We start from the raw sequence: 21,036 nt of genomic DNA, 5'->3' as shown, positions 1-21,036 counted from the left end.
CCTATCGGTAGAACCGAATTGCTAGGGTTTGGCAGTGGCTTATGACAAGTGAAACTCGGTGGCGCCGGATATAAAGAATCGGTAGGACCGAGTTTGGCTTAGGGTTTAGGTCATATGTGGATATGGGAAAGTAGTTGAGGGTTTTGGAGCATATCACTAAGCACATGAAGCAAGAGGCTCATTAAGCAACACCTCATCCCTCCTTGATAGTATTGGCTTTTCCTAAAGACTCAACGTGATCTTGGATCACTAAAATATAAAATGAAGAGTCTTGAGCTTTTGAGCTTGAGCCAATCCTTTGTCCTTAGCATTTTGAGGGTTCCACTTTCACATCCATGCCATGCCAATCATTGAGCTTTCCTGAAATAGTCATCTTGGAATAGCATTAGCTCAATGAGCTATATGTTGTTATGAATTACCAAAACCACCTAGGGATAGTTGCACTTTCAATCTCCCCCTTTTTGGCAATTGATGACAACATATAGATCAAAGCTTCGACAAATGATAATAAGCATGAAATATAGCGTCGCTTTGAGAAGTATGTGACAAGTAAGAGCTCCCCCTAAATTTGTGCATATTTAAAATTTGCTTTGGACTGCAAATGCACAAAGAGTTAGAGTCATGGGTTACTCTTCCATGTCACATACATCTTGGTGGAGCGCTTAAAATTATAAGAATGAAATACATGCACTCATCACCAAGAATAGTGAATGATCACATAAGATAGATAAGATGATAATATTAAGCAAACATTAAGTGTAGCTTATGATCAAACACATGATCATCAATGTCTCACGAGCAATGACATAGTATCTCACACAAAAGCAAACAAAGTTCAAAAAAACCACCAAATAAAACAAGAGAGAATAAAAGCAACACTCTCTCTCGAAGCCTATGATCTATACATTTTCTCCCCCTTTGGCAACAAGTTACCAAAAAGTTCCTAGAAAATGCATAGTGCTAAGTCGACACTCAGGCTTGATCTTCAGGTGGTGGTGGAGTCCGGAGCACTCCAAGGACGAAGCCTTCTGTAGACGTGGTCGGAGTCGAGGCTGAAATGGACGCTGGAGCTGGTGGAACTGAGGCTGTAGCTGGTGCAGACGTGGTGGCTCTGGGGTCAGCAACTGGCACTGCAGACGACCTCGGACCTCGTGGCACTCTGGCAAAGGCATCAGTTGTAGTCTTGCCTCTCTTCTCCTGCACGTCATCCTGGAGCTGCTCCATTGCAGTCTGAATCTCTGTCACTTTGACATCCAAGTCATAGAACTTTTGTTCCATGATCCTCTCTAAGCTTGCCTGGTTCTGAGTTAGGGTGGCTAGTCCTTGCTCAATCTGCAGGGTGGATGCAATCAAGTAACCAAGCTGCTCTTGTTTGGTTTTCAGGAAATATTCAGATGCCTCCTCTTGAGTAGGCATCTTGGCAGCTTTCTCCTTCCTCGCCTTCTCCTTCTTGGCTTGTGCTTGGGCAGATGATGGCTCATTCTCAGTCATGACCACTTGATTATCTTCAAAGTCTGGACGGATGGGCAGGCGTTCCTTGTCCAATAAGTATATGCCCGTGCCCATCTTAGAGTTGATGAGCTCCTGAATCTGTGGGGCATATCCACAGCTCCTCTTCTGGTCTGCTGTTGTCCTCTTGATTGTTTCAATCATAAGGCTCATGACTTTGAATTTCTGTGGCACGTCAAAGATATGAAGCAAGTTGATTGCGTGGCCCCTGATCATCTTGTGATCTCCAGACTTGGGCAATAGGATGTGCCTAAGAATCCAGTTGATGGTTGGCAGCCCTGACAGAAGATAGTGTACTGAGCCAAACTTGAACGTATCAAGTGCTTCATTTGGAATCTCCTTGTACATGTTTGACATTGAGTTGTGGTCCATCTTCTTCTTGGCATAAATGTCCAAGTCATCGTTATGCTCTTCTGGGGCATTAATCAGCTGAGCCCATTCAGCAACTGTAGACTGGTACCTCGTACCCTCTGACATCCATACAATCCTGCCATCTGGGTAGAAATGGGCTGTGGAGTAGAACTACATGATGAGTTCCTCGTTCCACTTTGTGAGCTTCTGCCCAACAAAGTCCTCTACTCCACATGCCTTGAAGCTGTCCTGCACTCTAGGGTAGTACTCTTCGTTGTCCTTGATGTATTGCCAATCAACCCATCTCATATCACAGACAATTGGCTTCTTGTCTAGCAGCACTGTCTCATAAAAGTCTTGCTGCTCCTTGGTGTGAAACCTGTAGTCAACTGCAGTCCTTCTCCTTGAAGCATACGGGTCTGCTTCTCTCCACTTTTGGAGCCCTGAATCTCTCCTGAGTTTCATATCCTCAGCCACAGGATGAGCATCGTTGTGGTCTGGGATCTTGGGCTTGAGCTTTCTAAGAACATTCTCTTCTTCTTCTTCTGCAGCTTCAGGCACTGGGGCCTTGTTCTTCTCAGTAGCTGGGATGCTTCTTGTGTTCCTCTTTGGCTTTGGCTTTGGAGCTGGCTTGGCCTTGGAAGCAGCTGTCCCTATTCTTATGGCATCACCCATCAGCTTGGGTGCCTTAGGTGCTGGTGCAGGTACCTCTTCTTCTTCCTCCTCATCTTCCATGATGGAAGCCTTGCTAAGCACTCTGGCTACAATTTTCTTCACCCTTTCTTTCCTCTTCTTGCCTTCAGCAGCAACTGGCTCAATGGGAGTGGGCTTCTCAGTTGAAGCTCTGGCCTTTGACATAGGCTGCCTGCCTGCTGGCCTTTTGATCTTTATCCCTGGTTTTATGCCCTGTGCTGGCTCAACTCTCTTGGAAGTTGCTTCCTCTTCTGCCACATAATCCTCATCTTCTAAGTCTGAGGTTCTCTTGTTTCTCTGTCTTGTGGCAGCTTTAGGCAGATTGCTAGGGGTGCTCCTACTGCCATCATCTGAGGAACTTGAGGGACTAGTTCCCTCACTCATCTGCACTTGCTGCTCTGACAAGTTCTGGCTATCATTTTGGTCTGACATGATGCAAACTCTGACTGCTGACCCTGTGAATAGGTTATACATGAGATAGAGTGGATGAGCATCACAAAATGCAGAGATTTTTGCAAAAGAATAATTCAAAAACTTAGTTTTAGTTTCCCACCGAAAGCATCTCGGATCTACCGATTTCTAAACTCGGTGATACCGAAGCAGTTTTGGCACCTAAACTAGTGAACTCAGTCAGACCGAGTCACAGTTCGGTGGCACCGAGACTGCTAGGGTTTCACAAAGTTCCAAAATCGGTCACACCGATAAGTAATTCTCGGTCAAACCGAGTCTCACTTGTGCAATGGCATAAGCCAAATCGGTGGGACCGAGTTTTTCAACTCGGTGGGTCCGAGATGGTATCGGCGGAAACCTAACCCTAAATTTTTTGAATTAAACCTAATCTACAAGTTCATTGACTGGATAGAAGTTTAACAAACGTGGCAAGAATCATGATGATCACAATGTGCTAAGAATCGGATTTGGGAATAGCACAAAGATTGAGTCCATACCCTAGTTCGGCGGAGATTCGCTACGGCGGCAACGGCGGGGTTGAATTTCCGTTGACGGCGACGGAGACCAGCGACTGGAGGCGGCTGGCGGCGAGGAGACGATCCGGAGACCAAGTTGGCAGAGCAGGCTATCGCGCGGGCGAAGGGGTTCGGAGAAATTTCCAAATTTTGCCCGTGACTATATATAGCCCGACCCTGTCGGTGTGACTGAGTGGAACAACTCGGTGGCACCGAGATGCAAAACTGTATACAGTTGTTGCAACTCGGTGTGACCGAATGGTTCAATCGGTTGCACCGAGATCGAAAACCTAGATCAACTTAATGATCTCGGTAGGACCGAAAGTAGGGTATCGGTCAGACCGAGAATCATAAAGAGGTTTTGGAAGTTTAAGTCTATGACGAATCGGGGACTCCGAGCGCTCCTCACACAGAGTGGTTCGAATCTGACTTGATCAAATTTTGTGATGTAGCATGAATAGAGTTTGAGACGAGAAAAGCATAGATAGCTAGAGGAGGTTCTTAGGCATTCTTGTCCATCCACTTGGCAAAAGGAAATAAAACCAAACAATCAAAACAACAAGTGGATGTCCTCGAATGAGTAAAATATGCAACCAGCATGCTCACACAATAAGATGGCAAATGAAATATGTGACAAGGCATGCACAACCAATTCTAGCATCTATCAAGCAATTTGCGATGACAAGGTCATCTATATATGAGTATATTGACTTAGGAGTCAAGTGAGAACACTTGATCATAGGTCATACTCATCGTTTAAGCTCAAGTGGGGTTACCACTTTTACATAAAGCATTGTTGTGTTCACATCTTTAGAGTTGCTTTAGCTCAAGTCTTAGAGTAAAGCTCCCCCTAGATGTGATATCCCCCCTTAGAGGGATGAACTAACCTCGGGTTTTGTCGATGATGACTTCATGTAGATGTTGAAGATGTGGATGCTCAATGTTGATGTAGATCACTTGGAGCTATCCATTTGAGTGAATTGCACTTTCAATACCTACATGGGTTAGTCCCACAAGGAACAAACAAGGATATCCATAGACATAGAGTGATGCACACACAAGATGATGTCCATGAAAACTTTTAGGTTACCTTGTCCCTTGTCTTACCAACAAGAGGGTTTGTGACTCCTTGAACTAGTGCAAGATGTGGAAGTTGATTGCACTTGTTCTTGCCAAAATGATAAGAGTGAAGTATGTTGGCGGAGTCACCCTCAAGAACTCTCTAGTTCTTCTTCTTTTGGATCCACACCATCTTGATGGGAATCCTTGGAGTTGTAGTCGTACTTGATGAAGTGGAACTTGAAGTAGTCTTGGGAATCCACTTGACTAAGGTCTTAGGAGCTTCTTCAAATGCATCAATTTCCTCTTGAAGCTTGTCCTTGCCTTTTTGCTTGTAGTCTTGTGGTGGAAGATCATCTTGAGCTTGTGTCCCCTTGAAAGAAGTATCATACTTCTCTTGTTGAGGAACAAACTTTGTCTTGGGGTATTGATCTTCTTCCCACTCAACTCCATTGGCATTGAACTTTCGTTCAAAACCAACACCTTGATTCTTCCGGTGCATTCCTTGCTTGCGCACAATTTCCTCGAATTGCTTACTCCCGGCAAGGCTTTTGTACACTCCTTTCTCTATAATTCCCTTCAATAAGCTATTTTCTTGCTCAAGTGTAACTTGGCTAAGAGAATCATTAGTGGAATCAAGAGAACTACTAGAAGCAACAATATTGGATTTAGCATGATCATTGTTACTGCTAGAGGAAGAATCTTTCTTGTTCTTGTTACTAGACTTGACTTGAGGCATGTAAGTGGATAAGAGTAAACGCTTGGCAATGTAAGAAGAACTTTTCTTGCGGAGATCATCATTGATTGCTTTTAAGAACTCATGCTCTTGCTCAAGATTGAGCTTTTCAAAGCGTAATTTCTCATGAGCTCTTAAAAGTTCTCGATGATCTTCGAAGATAGTTTCATGAGCTAACTTAAGAGTGTTTAGTTCTTTAGTTAGAGCCTCAATCTTCTCCTTATCATTGTCATTCGTTTTATCTTGATTAGCATGATTAATTGACGTTTCATCATAGTATTCATCACTAGAGTTGTCAACAAGCAAATCATCACCTAACAAGTCATCTTCATCACTATTGAAATCAACATACTCGGGGTGTGTTACCTTAGGACCTTTGGCCATGAAGCATCTTCCAATTCCTTCATTTGGTGAGTCAAATATGTCGTAGGAGTTGGTTGACACAAGTGCTAGACCGGCAACACCTTCATCTTGAGTATCTTCGGAGTCGGAGTGATAACTTCTCTCGGAGTGGCTGTCGGAGTCGGAGCCGGATACCCATTCACCAACATGAGCTTGATGTCTTCGTTTTGTGTAGCTCCTTGATGATTTTTCCTTCCTTTCCGAATCCTTGCTTCTCCGTGAGTATCTTCGTTCATAACGATCATCTCTACTCCTTCTCTCTCTTGGTGGTGATTCTTTGCTTCTTCTTTTTGGAGAATCTTCTCTTCTCTTGTAGGGAGCCGTACACTCATTGGAATAGTGTCCGGGTCTTCCACAACTGTAGCAGTTTCGCTCTCGACTAGAAGATCTTTTGTCATTGTAGGACCTTGACTTGAAGCTTCTATCTTTGCTTCTACTCTTGTAGAACTTGTTGAAGTTCTTCACCATTAAGCTCAATTCTTCATTGAAGTTTTGTTTCTCACTTGATGATGTAGGGGCTTCACATGAGGCTTTGTAGGCACCACTTGATTTGTTGTGAAGTTCCTCTTTATCCTTAAGTGACATCTCATGAGCAACAATTCTTCCAATCACCTCCGTTGGCTTGAGATCTTTGTAATTGGGCATCATTTGGATCAATGTGCACACGGTATCATATTTTCCATCCAAGGCTCTTAGAATCTTCTTGATGATGAATCTATCGGTCATCTCTTCACTTCCTAAGCCGGCAATCTCATTTGTGATGAGAGCAAGCCTAGAGTACATTTCAGCGACACCTTCACCATCCTTCATTTTGAACTTGTCAAGTTGACTTTGAAGCACATCCAACTTGGATTCCTTGACGGAGTCGGTACCTTCGTGCATATCAATCAAAGTGTCCCAAATTTCCTTTGCATTCTCAAGACGGCTGATTTTGTTGAATTCTTCGGGGCACAATCCGTTGAAGAGAATATCACAAGCTTGAGCATTGTATTGCAACATCTTCAACTCATCCGCGGTAGCTTCACGGTTTGGTTCTTTCCCATCAAAGAAGTCACCTTGCAAACCAACACACACAATAGCCCAAACGGCGGGGTTATGTCCAAGAATATGCATTTTCATTTTATGCTTCCAACTAGCAAAATTAGTACCATCAAAGTAAGGACCTCTACGGTGATAATTTCCCTCGCTAGACGCCATACTCTCCTAGGTTGTGAAACCAAGGCTATGACCACCAAAAGCTATGGAGATCAAAGCAAATGGAGACCAAAGCTCTGATACCACTTGTAGGATCGAAAGTATGTCTAGAGGGGGGGTGATTAGACTACTTGACCAAATAAAAACTTAACATTTTCCCAATTTTAGTTCTTGGCAGATTTTAGCTATTGTAGGACAAGTCAAGCAATCATCACACAATTCAAGCAAGCATACAAAGAGTATATTGGCAGCGGAAAGTAAAGCATGCAACTTGCAAGAATGTAAAGGGAAGGGTTTGGAGAATTCAAACGCAATTGGAGACATGGATGTTTTTCCCGTGGTTCGGATAGGTGGTGCTATCCTACATCCACGTTGATGGAGACTTCAACCCACGAAGGGTAACGGTTGCGCGAGTCCACGGAGGGCTCCACCCACGAAGGGTCCACGAAGAAGCAACCACCCACGAAGGGTCCACGAAGAAGCAACCTTGTCTATCCCACCATGGCCATCGCCCACGAAGGACTTGCCTCACTAGCGGTAGATCTTCACGAAGTAGGCGATCTCCTTGCCCTTACAAACTCCTTGGTTCAACTCCACAATCTTGTCGGAGGCTCCCAAGTAACACCTAGCCAATCTAGGAGACACCACTCTCCAAGAAGTAACAAATGGTGTGTAGGTAATGAACTCCTTGCTCTTGTGCTTCAAATGATAGTCTCCCCAACACTCAACTCTCTCTCATAGGATTTGGATTTTGTGGAAAGAAGATTTGAGTGGAAAGCAACTTGGGGAAGGCTAGAGATCAAGATTCATATGGTAGGAATGGAATATCTTGGTCTCAACACATGAGTAGGTGGTTCTCTCTCAGAACATATGAGTTGGAATTGTGTATGTGTTCTGATGGCTCTCTCCACGAATGAAGAGGAGGTGGAGGGGTATATATAGCCTCCACACAAAATCCAACCGTTACACACAGTTTTCCAATCTCGGTGGGACCGAATCAACAAACTCGGTCGGACCGAAAAGGTAAACCTAGTGACCGTTAGAGATTTTCGGTGGGACTGACATGCAACTCGGTAGGACCGATATGGTTAGGGTTTGGGAATAACGTAATCTCGGTGAGACCGATTACACAAACTCGGTGAGACCGAGTTTGGTAATAAGCTAACCAGAGAGTTGGTCAGGCAAACTCGGTGGGACCGATTTGCTCTTTCGGTGAGACCGAAAAGTTACAAAAGGGAAACAAAGAGTTTACATTGCAATCTCGGTGGGACCGATTTGCTCTTTCGGTGAGACCGAAAAGTTACGAAAGGGAAACAGAGAGTTTGCAATCCCATCTCGGTGAGACCGAGATCCCTATCGGTAGAACCGAATTGCTAGGGTTTGGCAGTGGCTTATGACAAGTGAAACTCGGTGGCGCCGGATAGAAAGAATCAGTAGGACCGAGTTTGGCTTAGGGTTTAGGTCATATGTGGATATGGGAAAGTAGTTGAGGGTTTTGGAGCATATCACTAAGCACATGAAGCAAGAGGCTCATTAAGCAACACCTCATCCCTCCTTGATAGTATTGGCTTTTCCTAAAGACTCAATGTGATCTTGGATCACTAAAATATAAAATGAAGAGTCTTGAGCTTTTGAGCTTGAGCCAATCCTTTGTCCTTAGCATTTTGAGGGTTCCACTTTCACATCCATGCCATGCCAATCATTGAGCTTTCCTGAAATAGTCATCTTGGAATAGCATTAGCTCAATGAGCTATATGTTGTTATGAATTACCAAAACCACCTAGGGATAGTTGCACTTTTAGATCTGTTCCTGTTCATGCTCGGATACACAACGTCTAATAATACCATCTACTCCTTGTTTATAAAGGTGTGGGTCATCCCGGAAGTAATATCTTAAATCATAGAAAAACTTTTTCTTTTGTTGGTATGTGAAACCAGGTGGTATAAATTTAGCAACAATGTAATTAGCATAATCATCATACCATCGAGCAGTACGAGAAGCATTTATGACAGCTAATTGTTCATTAGGAAAGCTATCATCAATAGGTAGTGTGTCATCAAGAACATTCTCTAACCTAGACAAGTTGTCTGCAACGGGGTTCTCAGCTCCCTTTCTATCAATAATACGCAAATCAAATTATTGTAGTAGGAGAACCCATCTAATAAGTCTAGGTCTATCATCTTTCTTTTCCATAAGATATTTAATAGCAGCATGATCAGTGTGAACAGTTACTTTAGAATCAACAATATAAGGTATGAACTTATCACAAGCAAATACAACTGCTAAAAATTCTTTTTCAGTAGTAGCATAATTTCTCTGGGCACTGTCTAGAGTTTTACTAGCATATTTGATAACATTTAATTCTTATCAACTCTTTTTCCTAGAACAGTCCCTACAGCATAATCACTAGCATCACACATAATTTCAAAGGGTATATTCCAATCAGGTGGCTGAACAATAGGTGCAGAAATCAAGGATTTCTTAAGTATTTCAAATGCTTCTACACAATCATCATCAAAGACAAATGGACCGTCTTTTTGTAAGAGATTAGTCAGAGGCCTAGAAATTTTAGAGAAGTCCTTAATGAACCTCCTATAAAAATCGGCATGACCAAGGAAACTTCTTATACCTTTAATGTCCTTAGGACACGACATCTTTTCAATAGCATCAACCTTAGCTTTATAAGTTGGTGCTCTATTGGCAGGCTTAATTGTAACATCAATTTCCTCTATCTTAGCACGCGCAATATCATGCATAATTTCTTTGTATAAGGAATGAGGTATTGCACTTGCACTAGCACCCATATCACATAAGCCATGATACCAATGATCTCCTATTTTAACAGAAATAACAGGCATGCCTACAACAGGTCTATGCTTATTTTTAGTGTCAGGTCTAGCAATTCTAGCAGCTTCATCACAGAAGTAAATAACATGCCCATCGATATTATCGGCCAAGAGATCTTTAACCATAGCAATACTAGGTTCAACTTTAATTTGATTAGGGGGTGTAGGTGTTCTAGTATTACTCTTACGAACCACAGTTGAAGCTTTAGCATGATCCTTTATTCTAACAGGGAAAGGTGGTTTCTCAATATAAGCAGCAGGAACAACAGGATCAACATTATAAGTGATAGTCTTTTCTTCAACTTTAATAGGTGCAAGTACTTTTACTTCAATGGGAGGATTATATTTAAACCAATTCTACTTAGGGAAATCAACATGAGTAGCAAAGGATTCACAGAAAGAAGCTACTATCTCAGAGTCAAGTCCATATTTAGTGCTAAATTCACGGAAAATATCCATAAAAGATTTAACACAATCAAACTTAGGTGTTATACCTGACTCCTTACCTTCGTCGAGATCCCAATCTTCAGAGTTGCGTTTAATTCTTTCCAATAAATCCCATTTGAATTCAATAGTCTTCATCATAAAAGAACCAATACAAGAAGTATCGAGCATGGAGCGATTATTGAGAGAAAGCCGAGCATAAAAGTTTTGAATAATAATTTCTCTTGAGAGCTCATGATTGGGGCATGAATATAACATTGACTTAAGCCTCCCCCAAGCTTGAGCGATGCTTTCTCATTCGCGAGGCCAAAAATTATATATAAAATTACGATCATGATGAACCAGATGCATAGGATAAAACTTCTGATGAAATTCCAATTTCAATCGGTTGTAGTTCCATGATCCCATATCATCACATAGCCTAAACCATGTCAATGCCTTTCCCTTAAAAGATAAAGGGAAGACCTTCTTCTTGATAACATCCTCGGGCATACCTGCAAGCTTAAATAATCCACAAACTTCATCCACATAGATTAGGTGCAAATCGGGATGTAATGTTCCATCACCTGTGAAAGGATTAGCTAGCAGTTTCTCTATCATACCCGAAGGAATTTCAAAGTAAAAATTTTCAGTAGGTTCATTAGGTTGAGGAGCAACTCTTTGATCTACTGTTCGGGGTGAAGATATCGTGAACAAGCCCCTCAAAGGATTATGTTCCATAGTAACAGGTGACAGTAAATTTCAGCATAGTATATAAATTTTTCCTTACCAAATTCCACCTACCAAAGGCGCTTCACTACCCGGCAACGGCACCAGAAAAGAGTCTTAATGACCGACAAGTATAGGGGATCTATCGCTGTCCTTTCGATAAGTAAGAGTGTCGAACCCAACAAGGAGCAGAAGGAAATGACAAGCAGTTTTCAGTAAGGTATTCTCTCCAAGCACTGAAATTATCGGTAACAGATAGTTTTGTGATAAGGTAATTTGTAACGGGTAACAAGTAACAAAAGTAAATAAGGTGCAGCAAGATGGAACAATCCTTTTTGTAGCAAAGGACAAGCCTGGACAAACTCTTATATACAGGAAAACGCTCCTGAGGACACATGGGAATTATCGTCAAGCTAGTTTTCATCATGCTCATATGATTCGCGTTCGTTACTTTGATAATTTTATATGTGGGTGGACCGGTGCTTGGGTACTGCCCTTCCTTGGACAAGCATTCCACTTATGATTAACCCCTATTGCAAGCATCCGCAACTACAAAAGAAGTATTAAGGTAAACCTAACCATGTCATGAAACATATGGATCCAAATCAGCCCCTTACGAAGCAACGCATAAACTAGGGTTTAAGCTTCTATCACTCTAGCAACCCATCATCTACTTGTTACTTCCCAATGCCTTCCTCTAGGCCCAAGCAATGGTGAAGTGTCATGTAGTCGACGTTCACATAACACCACTAGAGGAAAGACAACATACATCTCATCAAAATATCGAACGAATACCAAATTCACATGACTACTTATAGTAAGACTTCTCCCATGTGAACAAACGTAACTACTCACAAATCATATTCATGTTCATAATCAGAGGGGTATTAATATGCATAAAGGATCTGAACATATGATCTTCCACCAAATAAACCAACTAGCATCAACTACAAGTAGTAATCAACACTACTAGCAACCCACAGGTACCAATCTGAGGCTTTGGGACAAAGATTGGATACAAGAGATGCAGGGTTTGAGATGAGATGGTGCTAGTGAAGATGTTGATGGAGATTGACCCCCTCCCGATGAGAGGATCGATGGTGATGATTTCCCCCTCCCAGAGGGAAGTTTCCCCGGCAGAACAGCTCCACCGGAGCCCTAGATTGGTTCCGCCTCGTGGCGACGGTGTTTCGTCCCGAAAGCTTGCTTATGATTTTTTCTCGGATGAAAGACTTCATATAGCAGAAGATGGGCACCGGAGGCATGCCAGGGGGCCCATGAGAAAGGGGGCGCACCCCCACCCTCGTGGCCAGGGTGTGGGTCCCCTCTGGTTAATTCTTTCGCTAGTATTTTTTATATATTCCAAAACATGCTCCCGTGAAGTTTCAGGACTTTTGGAGTTGTGCAGAATATGTCTCTAATATTTGCTCCTTTTCCAGCCTAGAATTCCAGCTGCCGGCATTCTCCCTCTTCATGTAAACCTTGTAAAATAAGAGAGAAAAGGTATAAGTATTGTGACATAATGTGTAGTAACATCCCATGATGCAATAAATATCGATATAAAAGCATGATGCAAAATGGACATATCAACGTCTTCCAGGTCCCCCCAGCTGCCAATGGAGTTTTCTGGTAGGCTGTTTAACCAGTGTCGAGCTGGTCCCTTGAGTTTTAGCAGGGGGTATTTGATGGCGTGAAGATCATCGCCGCAGGCCATATGAATATGGAGGAGAAAGTCCTCAATCCATACTGCGGGATCCGTTGGTCCATCATATGATTCGATATTCACGGGTTTAAACCCTTCTGGGAATTCATGTTCCATTACTTCGTCAGTGAAGCAGAGGGGGTGTGCGGCGCCTCTATGGGGGGCCACGCCGCGACGTAGCTCGGATGGAGTCCGTCTGCGGTTTTCGGCCCATGCATGATTATGGCTGTCGTGCCCAGCTAGATAGCCGTCCTTGCGCGTCGGAGCACGCCCCCGTGATCCATAGATCGATCTGGTCTGGCCTGCTTTGTTTTCCAAATCATGCCACAGGTCATAAGTATATTTCCGAGCTGTTGTGTCTCTACCTTTATGGCGAGGTAGTACGAGCTGGTATTCGGCTTGAGTTGTCATTTTGTCACGGCCACATGGTGGTCGGTCGGCTGCGTTACGCGTCGATGGTACGGGCACAAGCGCCTCGTCATCGAATTGTGGTAGCAGCTTATGCTTCGGGTAAATCTTGGTTGGGCGCTCGAGGCCGTATTCCTCGGCTGCCAGGACATTAGTCCACCTGTCGTTGAGCAGATATTGGTCAGTTTGGAGCTGCTGCTGCTTCTTTTTCAGGCTCCTTGTAGTGGCTATTAGCCTGCACCTAAAGCGTTCCTGCTCAAGGGGTTCCTCAGGTACGATAAAGTCTTCGTTGCCGAGGCTCACCTCCTCCTCGGAGGGTGGAAGATAATTACTATCCTCCGAGTCTTCATTTATAGCCTGGTCATCGGGGCTAATTTGCCCATCTTCTCGATCTTCCTGTTCGGAGGTTGGCTCGACGGGGTCTTCTTGGTCTTCGGCATCATCCGGAGTGTTGTTATCTCCGGTGCCAGTATTGTTGTCTTTTCCACAGCGTGATTTAGAGCGGCGCCGCTGATGTCGTCGCTTTGCTTGAGTCTCAGGAGGTATATCCTCAACTGGATTTTTCTCATTGTCGTCGTTACCCTCTTTGGGTGTGTCCACCATATACACGTCATACGAAGAGGTGGTCATCCATCGTCTGGTAAACGGCGTGTTTTGGGCCTGCTCTTCTCCGGCATCGTCGTCCATACTGTTAATGTCTTCGGAGCCGTAATCGAGCATGTCGGTTAAGTCCCCGACAGTGGCTATGAAGTGGGTGGTGGGTGGGACGTAAAATCCCCCGCTCTCAGCCCCTAGTCCGGGCTGGGTGTAGTTCGGAAGTTGCTCCTCTGTAATGATGGGGGATCGCATTAAGTCTAGAGCCTCGCTTAAAGGCGAGGTTCGGTCAGGGAGAAGAGAGTTCGTAGAGTGCGACGAGAAGAGACACTACAAGAAATATGTCAACTAGTGACCTTCTGTCAGTGACCCTCGAAGAATTGGTCATAGATCTATGACCATTTCAAACCAATTGGTCAAAAGCTGTTCGGGGGCTCCAAACCCTAAACTACAATGACCATTTTGGTCAGAAAGGTCGCAATTTCCTTACATGAAATGGTCATAAAGCAGAATGCACTGGTCTGTTGCCTTATTTCTAGCTGATCATGACCAATATAGATGGTCATAACCTTGTAAATTGTGGTGGGTTGCTATGACTAGGCGCCACCTCATCAGTTTTGCTTATGTGTCATGTCCATGTGGCGGTTTTTGCCCTAGGTTGTGAAGCAACCTATATTTCTGTCATTCCCAAAATTCCCAAAAAATTCTCATAAGTTCTTTGGGTCATATATTCGTCAAATATGTAAAAAAAACCTTCCTTGCCTAGTTCAAAAATATTCATTTTCCTATTTTGTTCAGAACAACAGTTTGTGAAGGAAGTACCACTTTGGCATGTCCAAATAGTATCCATTTTCTACAGTGCTTTCCTATGCCCAAATAACCATCCTCCACCAAACGCCAGCTCAATCCATTCATTATTTTGAGCCTAGCTTCAACATTTGTATTTATGTCCAGTGTGGTACTTTGCAAAGCAAGTACCACCTAGGCTCCTCCTTTTGAGCAGAAAATTTGGGAAGACGGTCTTCTTAGTAACTGATCATCCTCAGCCAAAACTCACGCCCATTAGCCATGTACATTTCCCGTACCATTAATCAAACACTTGGATGCTAATTCATGTTTGAGCATCGATCGGTCTCCACGTGAGAATCTTATGTTGTAATTTTCTTCCTAGCACCTACCTAGGGAGTGCCCAACCCACTAGACATGCCTAGGCCGCCCAGAACACATGGCAACGCCACGGCCACGCGGTGACCTCGCGGCGGGCATGCGAATTTACGCGCTCTAGAGTTGGAGCCCTCGGCCACCGCCCAAACCTCGACGTATCGCCACCAAACCATGTATTTATGGTTAAATAGGTACTTATGTAACTAGAAATTATTTTTGGAAAAAATAAATAGCAAATTATGAGGCAGCCGCAGTTCAAATTTGACCCGCTTCCAACTGAATCGGCGGGAATTTGCCTTTTTCACCAGAGGTGGACCAAAACTTTTTACACCCAACCATTTTGTCAATTGATTTGGTCCAATTTTGCAACAATTATTTGGGAGGTCCTTCACAAAAAACCTCCTTTTGGGCACTCGAAAAATGGAAAATGGTTTTTTTGTCCAAAGAAAATGAAAACTTCCTTAGGCAACATTGTTTGCCATTCCAATATGCACCCTTGTGCACAATATGAGGTCATTTGAACAAACTATGCCATGAATGTGGCCATAAGATTAATCATTTGGCTTGAAAGCCATTGATCTCCACACGTGATAGCTCGTTTCTGAGAACACTTTTTTAAAATAATTGCCGTATTACAAGTTTATTATTTTTCCTGGGAACTTGGCCAAATATAATGACACAATGCGAAGGTTTCCCAATTTTTTGATTTTTTTTGAATTTTTTATGACTGTTTCAAAATGCAGTCAAAACAGCGGGAATGACCGTTCCTAGCTAGTGGTTGAATCTTGGAATTTTTTTGGTGTTTCTATGATTGAATAGATACTTATGTAGGTAGAAATGATTTTTGGAAAAAATAAATAGCAAACTACAAGGCAGCTACAGTTCAAATTTGACCCGCTTCCAGCTGAATCGGTAGAAATTAGTCTTTTTCACGAGAGGTGGATCAAAACTTTTTACACCCAATCATTTTGTCAACTGTGCATTAAATATGTCCTAGTATTTTATAAAATTGATTTGGCCCAATTTTGCAATAATTATTTGGGAGGTCCTTCACAAAAAACCCTCCTTTTGGGCACTCGAAAAATGGAAAATGGTTTTTTCGTCCAAAGAAAATGAAAACTTCCTTAGGCAATATTGTTTGGAATTCCAAGATGCACCCTTGTAAACAATATGAGATCATTTGAACAAACTATGCGATGAATGTGGCCATAAGATTGATCATTTGGCTTGAAAACCCTGAATCTTCACGCGTGATAGCTCATTTCCAAGAACACTTTTTTAAAATAATTGTCGTATTACAAGTTTATTATTTTTCCTGAAAACTCGGTCACATATAATGACACAATGCGAAGGTTTCCCAATTTTTTGATTTTTTTTGAATTTTTTATGCCCGTTTCAAAATGCGGTCAAAACGGCAGACATGACCGTTCCTAGCTAGTGCTTGAATCTTGGAATTTTTTTGGTGTTTCTCTTATTAAATAGATACTTATGTACCTAGAAATGATTTTTGGAAAAAATAAAGAGCAAACTATGAGGTAGCTGCAGTTCAAATTTAACCCGCTTCCTATTGAATTGGTGGGAATTTGTCTTTTTCACCAGAGGTGGATCAAAACTTTTGACACCCAACCATTTGGTCAATTGTGAATTAATTATGTCCTAGTATTTTATAAAATGATTTGGTGCAATTTTGCAATAAATATATGGTAGGTCCTTCACAAAAAGAACTCATTTCGGGCACTCGAAAAATGGAAAATGGATTTTCTGTGCAAAGAAAATGAAAAGTCCCTTCGGCAACATTGTTTGGAATTCCAATATGCACCCTTTGTGCACAATATGAGATCATTTGAACAAACTATGCCATGAATGTGAACATAAGATTGATCATTTTGGCTTGAAAGCCATGAATCTTCACGCATGATAGCTCATTTCTAAGAACACTTTTTTAAAATAATTGTTGTATTACAAGTTTTTTATTTTTCCTATCAACTTGGTTACATATAATGACACAATGCGAAGGTTTTCCAATTTTTTGATTTTTTTGAATTTTTTGTGCCCGTTTCAAAATGCGATCAAAACGACGGGAATGACCGTTACTAGCTAGTGGTTGAATCTTGGAATTTTTTGGTGTTTCTCTTGTTAAATAGATACTTTTATACCTAGAAATGATTTTTTGAAAAAAATATAGAGCAATTTATGAGGCAGCTGTAGTTCAAATTTGACCCACTTCCAGCTGAATCGGCGGAAACTTGTCTTTTTCACCAGAGGTGGATCAAGACTTTTGACACCCAACCATTTGGTCAATTATGCATTAAATATGTCCTAGTATTTTAGAAAATTGATTTGGTACAATTTTGCAACAATTATTTGGTAGGTCCTTCACAAAAAAAAACTCATTTTGGGCACTCGGAAAATGGAAAATGATTTTTTCGTCCAAAGAAAATGAAAACTTTCTTAGGAAACATTGTTTGCCATTCCAATATGCACCCTTGTGCACAATATGAGATCATTTGAACATATTCTCGTTCAAATTTTCCCCGCTTCCCACTGAATGGATGAAATTTGTTTTTTTATAAGAGGTGGATCAAAAGCTTTTGACATGTAACTATTTGGTCAATTTTACATAAAATGTGGTCTAATATTTTTGAAAAATGGAGTTGTGCTATTTTGGAACAAATATTTGGTAGCTTCTTCACAGAAAAAACCATTTTATGCACTCGAAAAATGGAAAATCATCTTTTTGTGCAAAGAAAATGAAAGCCGTCGAGCTATGGCATCGTTTGCCATTCTAAGATGCACACTTATGAAAAAACGAGATCATTTTGACAAACTATGACATTGTTATGTTTACAAAATTCAAAGTTTTTGGTCCAAATTTTTAAGATTCAAGTGCGAGATAGCCGGCCAATGAGACACGAGGAACTGCTTTCACGCGGATCACCAAATTGGACGCAATCTGAGCCATCCATCACACATCCATCCAATGGTGGAGCTACTCCCAAGAATCAAAAACCCTAATCCACCCACCCACCCTTTCCTCGATCCCCAGATCCTCACCCGCTGCCACCCCCACTCACCCACTCCCTCGCTCCCCTCGGTCCCCCAGATCCATCCTCTCCTCTCCCGCAACCCCAAAACCGGCCACGCTGCCGATCGCCACTCCCCCAAACCGAGCCCCAGCCCCGCCGGCGACTTCCTCCCCCACTCCTCGACTGCCCGGCAACATCCTCTACTTCATACCCCCCGGCCGACTAACCAACCTTCTCCTCCTCCTCGTCTCCCCACGATTTGATTTGGATCCCCCTCCGGTGAACCAGCCGCCGGCAACCGCCTCCACTCCGCTGCTGGCGCCCCCTCCCCTCCCTTCACTGGCTGGAGATCCACTCGAGCTCCCCTCCTCCAATCCCGCCGTCGTCGCCGTCGCCGACCCCCAACCCCACCCCCACCGGCGACCGTCTCCACCAACCCCATCACCACCGGCGGCCTTCCTCCCTCCCCAGATGGATGGATGGATGGACGGGGACGACGGCAGCGGCGCCGGGTCCGCATCCACCATCTCTCGGTGGGGGCCGGAAAGTCCTGATGCGGTGGCCTTGTCTCCGACCAAGGCCGGTTCTTCCTCGACCTTCCACGACATGCATCTCCTCTCCGGCCATGGTGGGTGAGCGAGAATCCCTCCTCCCTTGTCTTGTCTATTTCCTCCCTCCCTCTGATTCCTTTTGTCTGCCTGTGTGTGATTTGTTTTGTGTCCGATCTGATCTGTAGAAGCTGCTGTTGCTACTGCAGGTGGAACCAGAAGAAGCAATCCCCCCTGACGGACGTGGCTGCTGCACATCTCAAGTGGTGAGCGCCTCCCCATCTCAAGTGGTGTTCTACCCGCCCCCCTGCACATCTAATTATATTTGATTTGATTGATGTGCACATAAACACACGCGATTCTTCCGGAAATAACTTGGTGATGTTGATTGCTTTGGTTTGGTTCAGTTTGACACAATCCGAATGTATTTGATTGCTATCGTGTTGTTCGTTGCTTGCTTGAGCAGAGAAAAATCATCCTATTGAGAGCTCGTTGATTGCTATCCTACTGATCCGCCGCCTCTTCGGCGGCAAAATCGTAAGTCCTCGACCATCTTCCCTTCTTCGGGGTGCCTGCTAGCTGCCTAGATCGTGTCTGAATTCCAGCGTGCGTGCAGGTGGAGATGGTGGTTCTGGAGGGGCACAGTGTCGCGGAGGCGCTGGCCAGGTACGCAGCGGAGTCCGGTGTCCACAACCTGGTGCTCGGATCCGCAACCTTGAGCTGCTTCCGGAGGTATATACTGTATTTTCGTCTTTAGAAAAGGCCAGGATTTCACTTTTGAGAACCCAACGAATCTGGATAGTTGTTGTTACTTGCTGTGCTTTTCCCCAAAAGAGGAACTAGAAATGTAAGTTAGTGTAGGAAGCAGAAAGGGGTGAGTCCCTTTTGTGGATCGTGACTTGCCTCACTCTCATGTTAGACATTTGGCATCAGAAAGGTTGATAGATGCATCCACTGATCCACGTACATATACACTTAGTTTCTGTTTATAGAGACTGAACTATGTTCGGAAGAAAATACTATAGGATAGTTTGTAAAGTGTGTGTTCTTAAGATTTGTAGGAGCAACTACATTCCTGTTCATGCTGATTGGTCCCTGTTATGCACCTGCTTGATTGTCAGCATACGCATCTGGTTTTGTTTTATATTTGAATTTTGTGCCCTATTTAGTTAGTCCTAATGGTCTCATCTCTTAGGAAGATTCTAGCTAACTGAAAGGGCCTTCCTTAATTATTCTCTTTTACAAGGTTTAGAGTAGCTCAAAATGATACTAACACATACATACATTCTCATTCTTACCTCTGCTCTCATTAAATATTTGCCATGTATTTAATGTGTGTGTGTGTGTGGAGTAAAGTTGTGGTTTGTGCTTCTCCTTTGTAACATGATGAAACAAGCACCTGCAGCGTCTGAGTTAGTGGGTGTTTTTCTACATGGTAAAGCTTCTTTGCCATGTATTTCATTAGGATGTGAACAATCTACTACATGCTCACAAAACTATTGACTTCAATTTTTTGTTTCTTTGCTGTTAATGTTTGCCAAGCTATTTAAACGACGATGACAAACTGAAATCATGAATACTCATATAGAAACTATATGGTAATAACTATACACATTATTATCGAGTTTGCTGTGTGATTATAGAATGACATGGTTGGCTAATTAAGCCCTGTCCGTGTATCTTTTAGAATTTGCTTCATTGGTAGCACATTCAGATATATTAATTAATTTTGTGCATGTTGGAGAATTTAGACGATGATAACAAATTGTAATCACGAATACTTGTATAGAAACTTGCACGACCATCTTGTTTAATTTTGTGATATTCCTCCATACTAGGAGCTAATCAGCTGCACTGTTATTCAGCTTTCATTGGCAGTTTTAATTTCACTGAAATCATCTTTTCTTTTCTATGCTCATGTTCAAGCCTGGTAGTATTTTTTTCCAAATGGTCTGTTTACTTGATTTATCTGTTGTTTGATTTTGCTCCATCAGCTTTCCTGATGTCCTTCTACATATATATGTTGGTTGTAATCTTCTTGAAGAGTGCAAGTACTTGATATTCCATTATGTTCTTGTAGGTGAATGGAACTCCGTTGAGGACTTCTACCCATGTTGAAGAGCAGCTAGCTTTTGTACTGGCAGAGCGGTCTATTTGTAGATCCCAATATTTATGATTGTGTGGATCTGGGTGAAGTTTGAAGTTCCTGGGTATGCAAGATTCGATGGTTAAACTGGCTGATGTGATGTGAATGAGTGTATGGAAACTGGTTGTTGTGATGTGAATGAGTGTATGTAGTTTCACGTGTTCTGTTTTGTATAGCATATTGTAATAAACTTCTTTTAGCTGTTATTTGAAGATTTTCATATGCTTTCTCTCTTCTGTCTGTTTGATATATACATATATATTGCTTATTAATAAGCTGTGAAAAATCTGACATTTGGGACCCATGTGTAAACTGGAGCTGGGAAAAAAGCTGGAAATAAAAAATAAATTGACTGCAAAATGTTGTGCGCTAGAAAATAAAAAGGCCAAATATAGGCCAGGCCCATGTAGCTAACTGAAATTAACATAATATACATATATTAAAAGGGCTTGCCTAAAAAATAATACATGGGCTGAATTACTGGGTCAGACCCATGTAGCTAATAAAAGCACAGGAAAAAACATTAAAAAGGCCGAATTG

At 42.6% G+C, this 21,036-nt stretch overlaps 1 protein-coding gene across 1 annotated transcript in view; it reads left to right on the top strand.

Moving 5' to 3' along the window:
• The window catches only part of LOC123083739 (vegetative cell wall protein gp1-like), a 68,688-nt gene extending 47,972 nt beyond the window's left edge, over positions 1 to 20,716 (top strand). Inside the window, exons 2-4 of the mRNA XM_044505685.1 lie at positions 17,823 to 18,434; positions 18,560 to 19,082; positions 20,431 to 20,716. Coding sequence (XP_044361620.1) covers positions 17,823 to 18,434; positions 18,560 to 18,620 — 673 coding nt within the window. The 3' untranslated portion in view covers positions 18,621 to 19,082; positions 20,431 to 20,716. The remainder of the gene's footprint in view (positions 1 to 17,822; positions 18,435 to 18,559; positions 19,083 to 20,430) is intronic.
• The last annotated feature ends 320 nt before the right edge of the window (positions 20,717 to 21,036 follow it).

Source organism: Triticum aestivum, chromosome 4A (assembly GCF_018294505.1).
Source record: "Triticum aestivum cultivar Chinese Spring chromosome 4A, IWGSC CS RefSeq v2.1, whole genome shotgun sequence".
Lineage (NCBI taxonomy): Eukaryota > Viridiplantae > Streptophyta > Magnoliopsida > Poales > Poaceae > Triticum > Triticum aestivum.
This window is presented reverse-complemented; position numbering and strand designations above follow the sequence as displayed.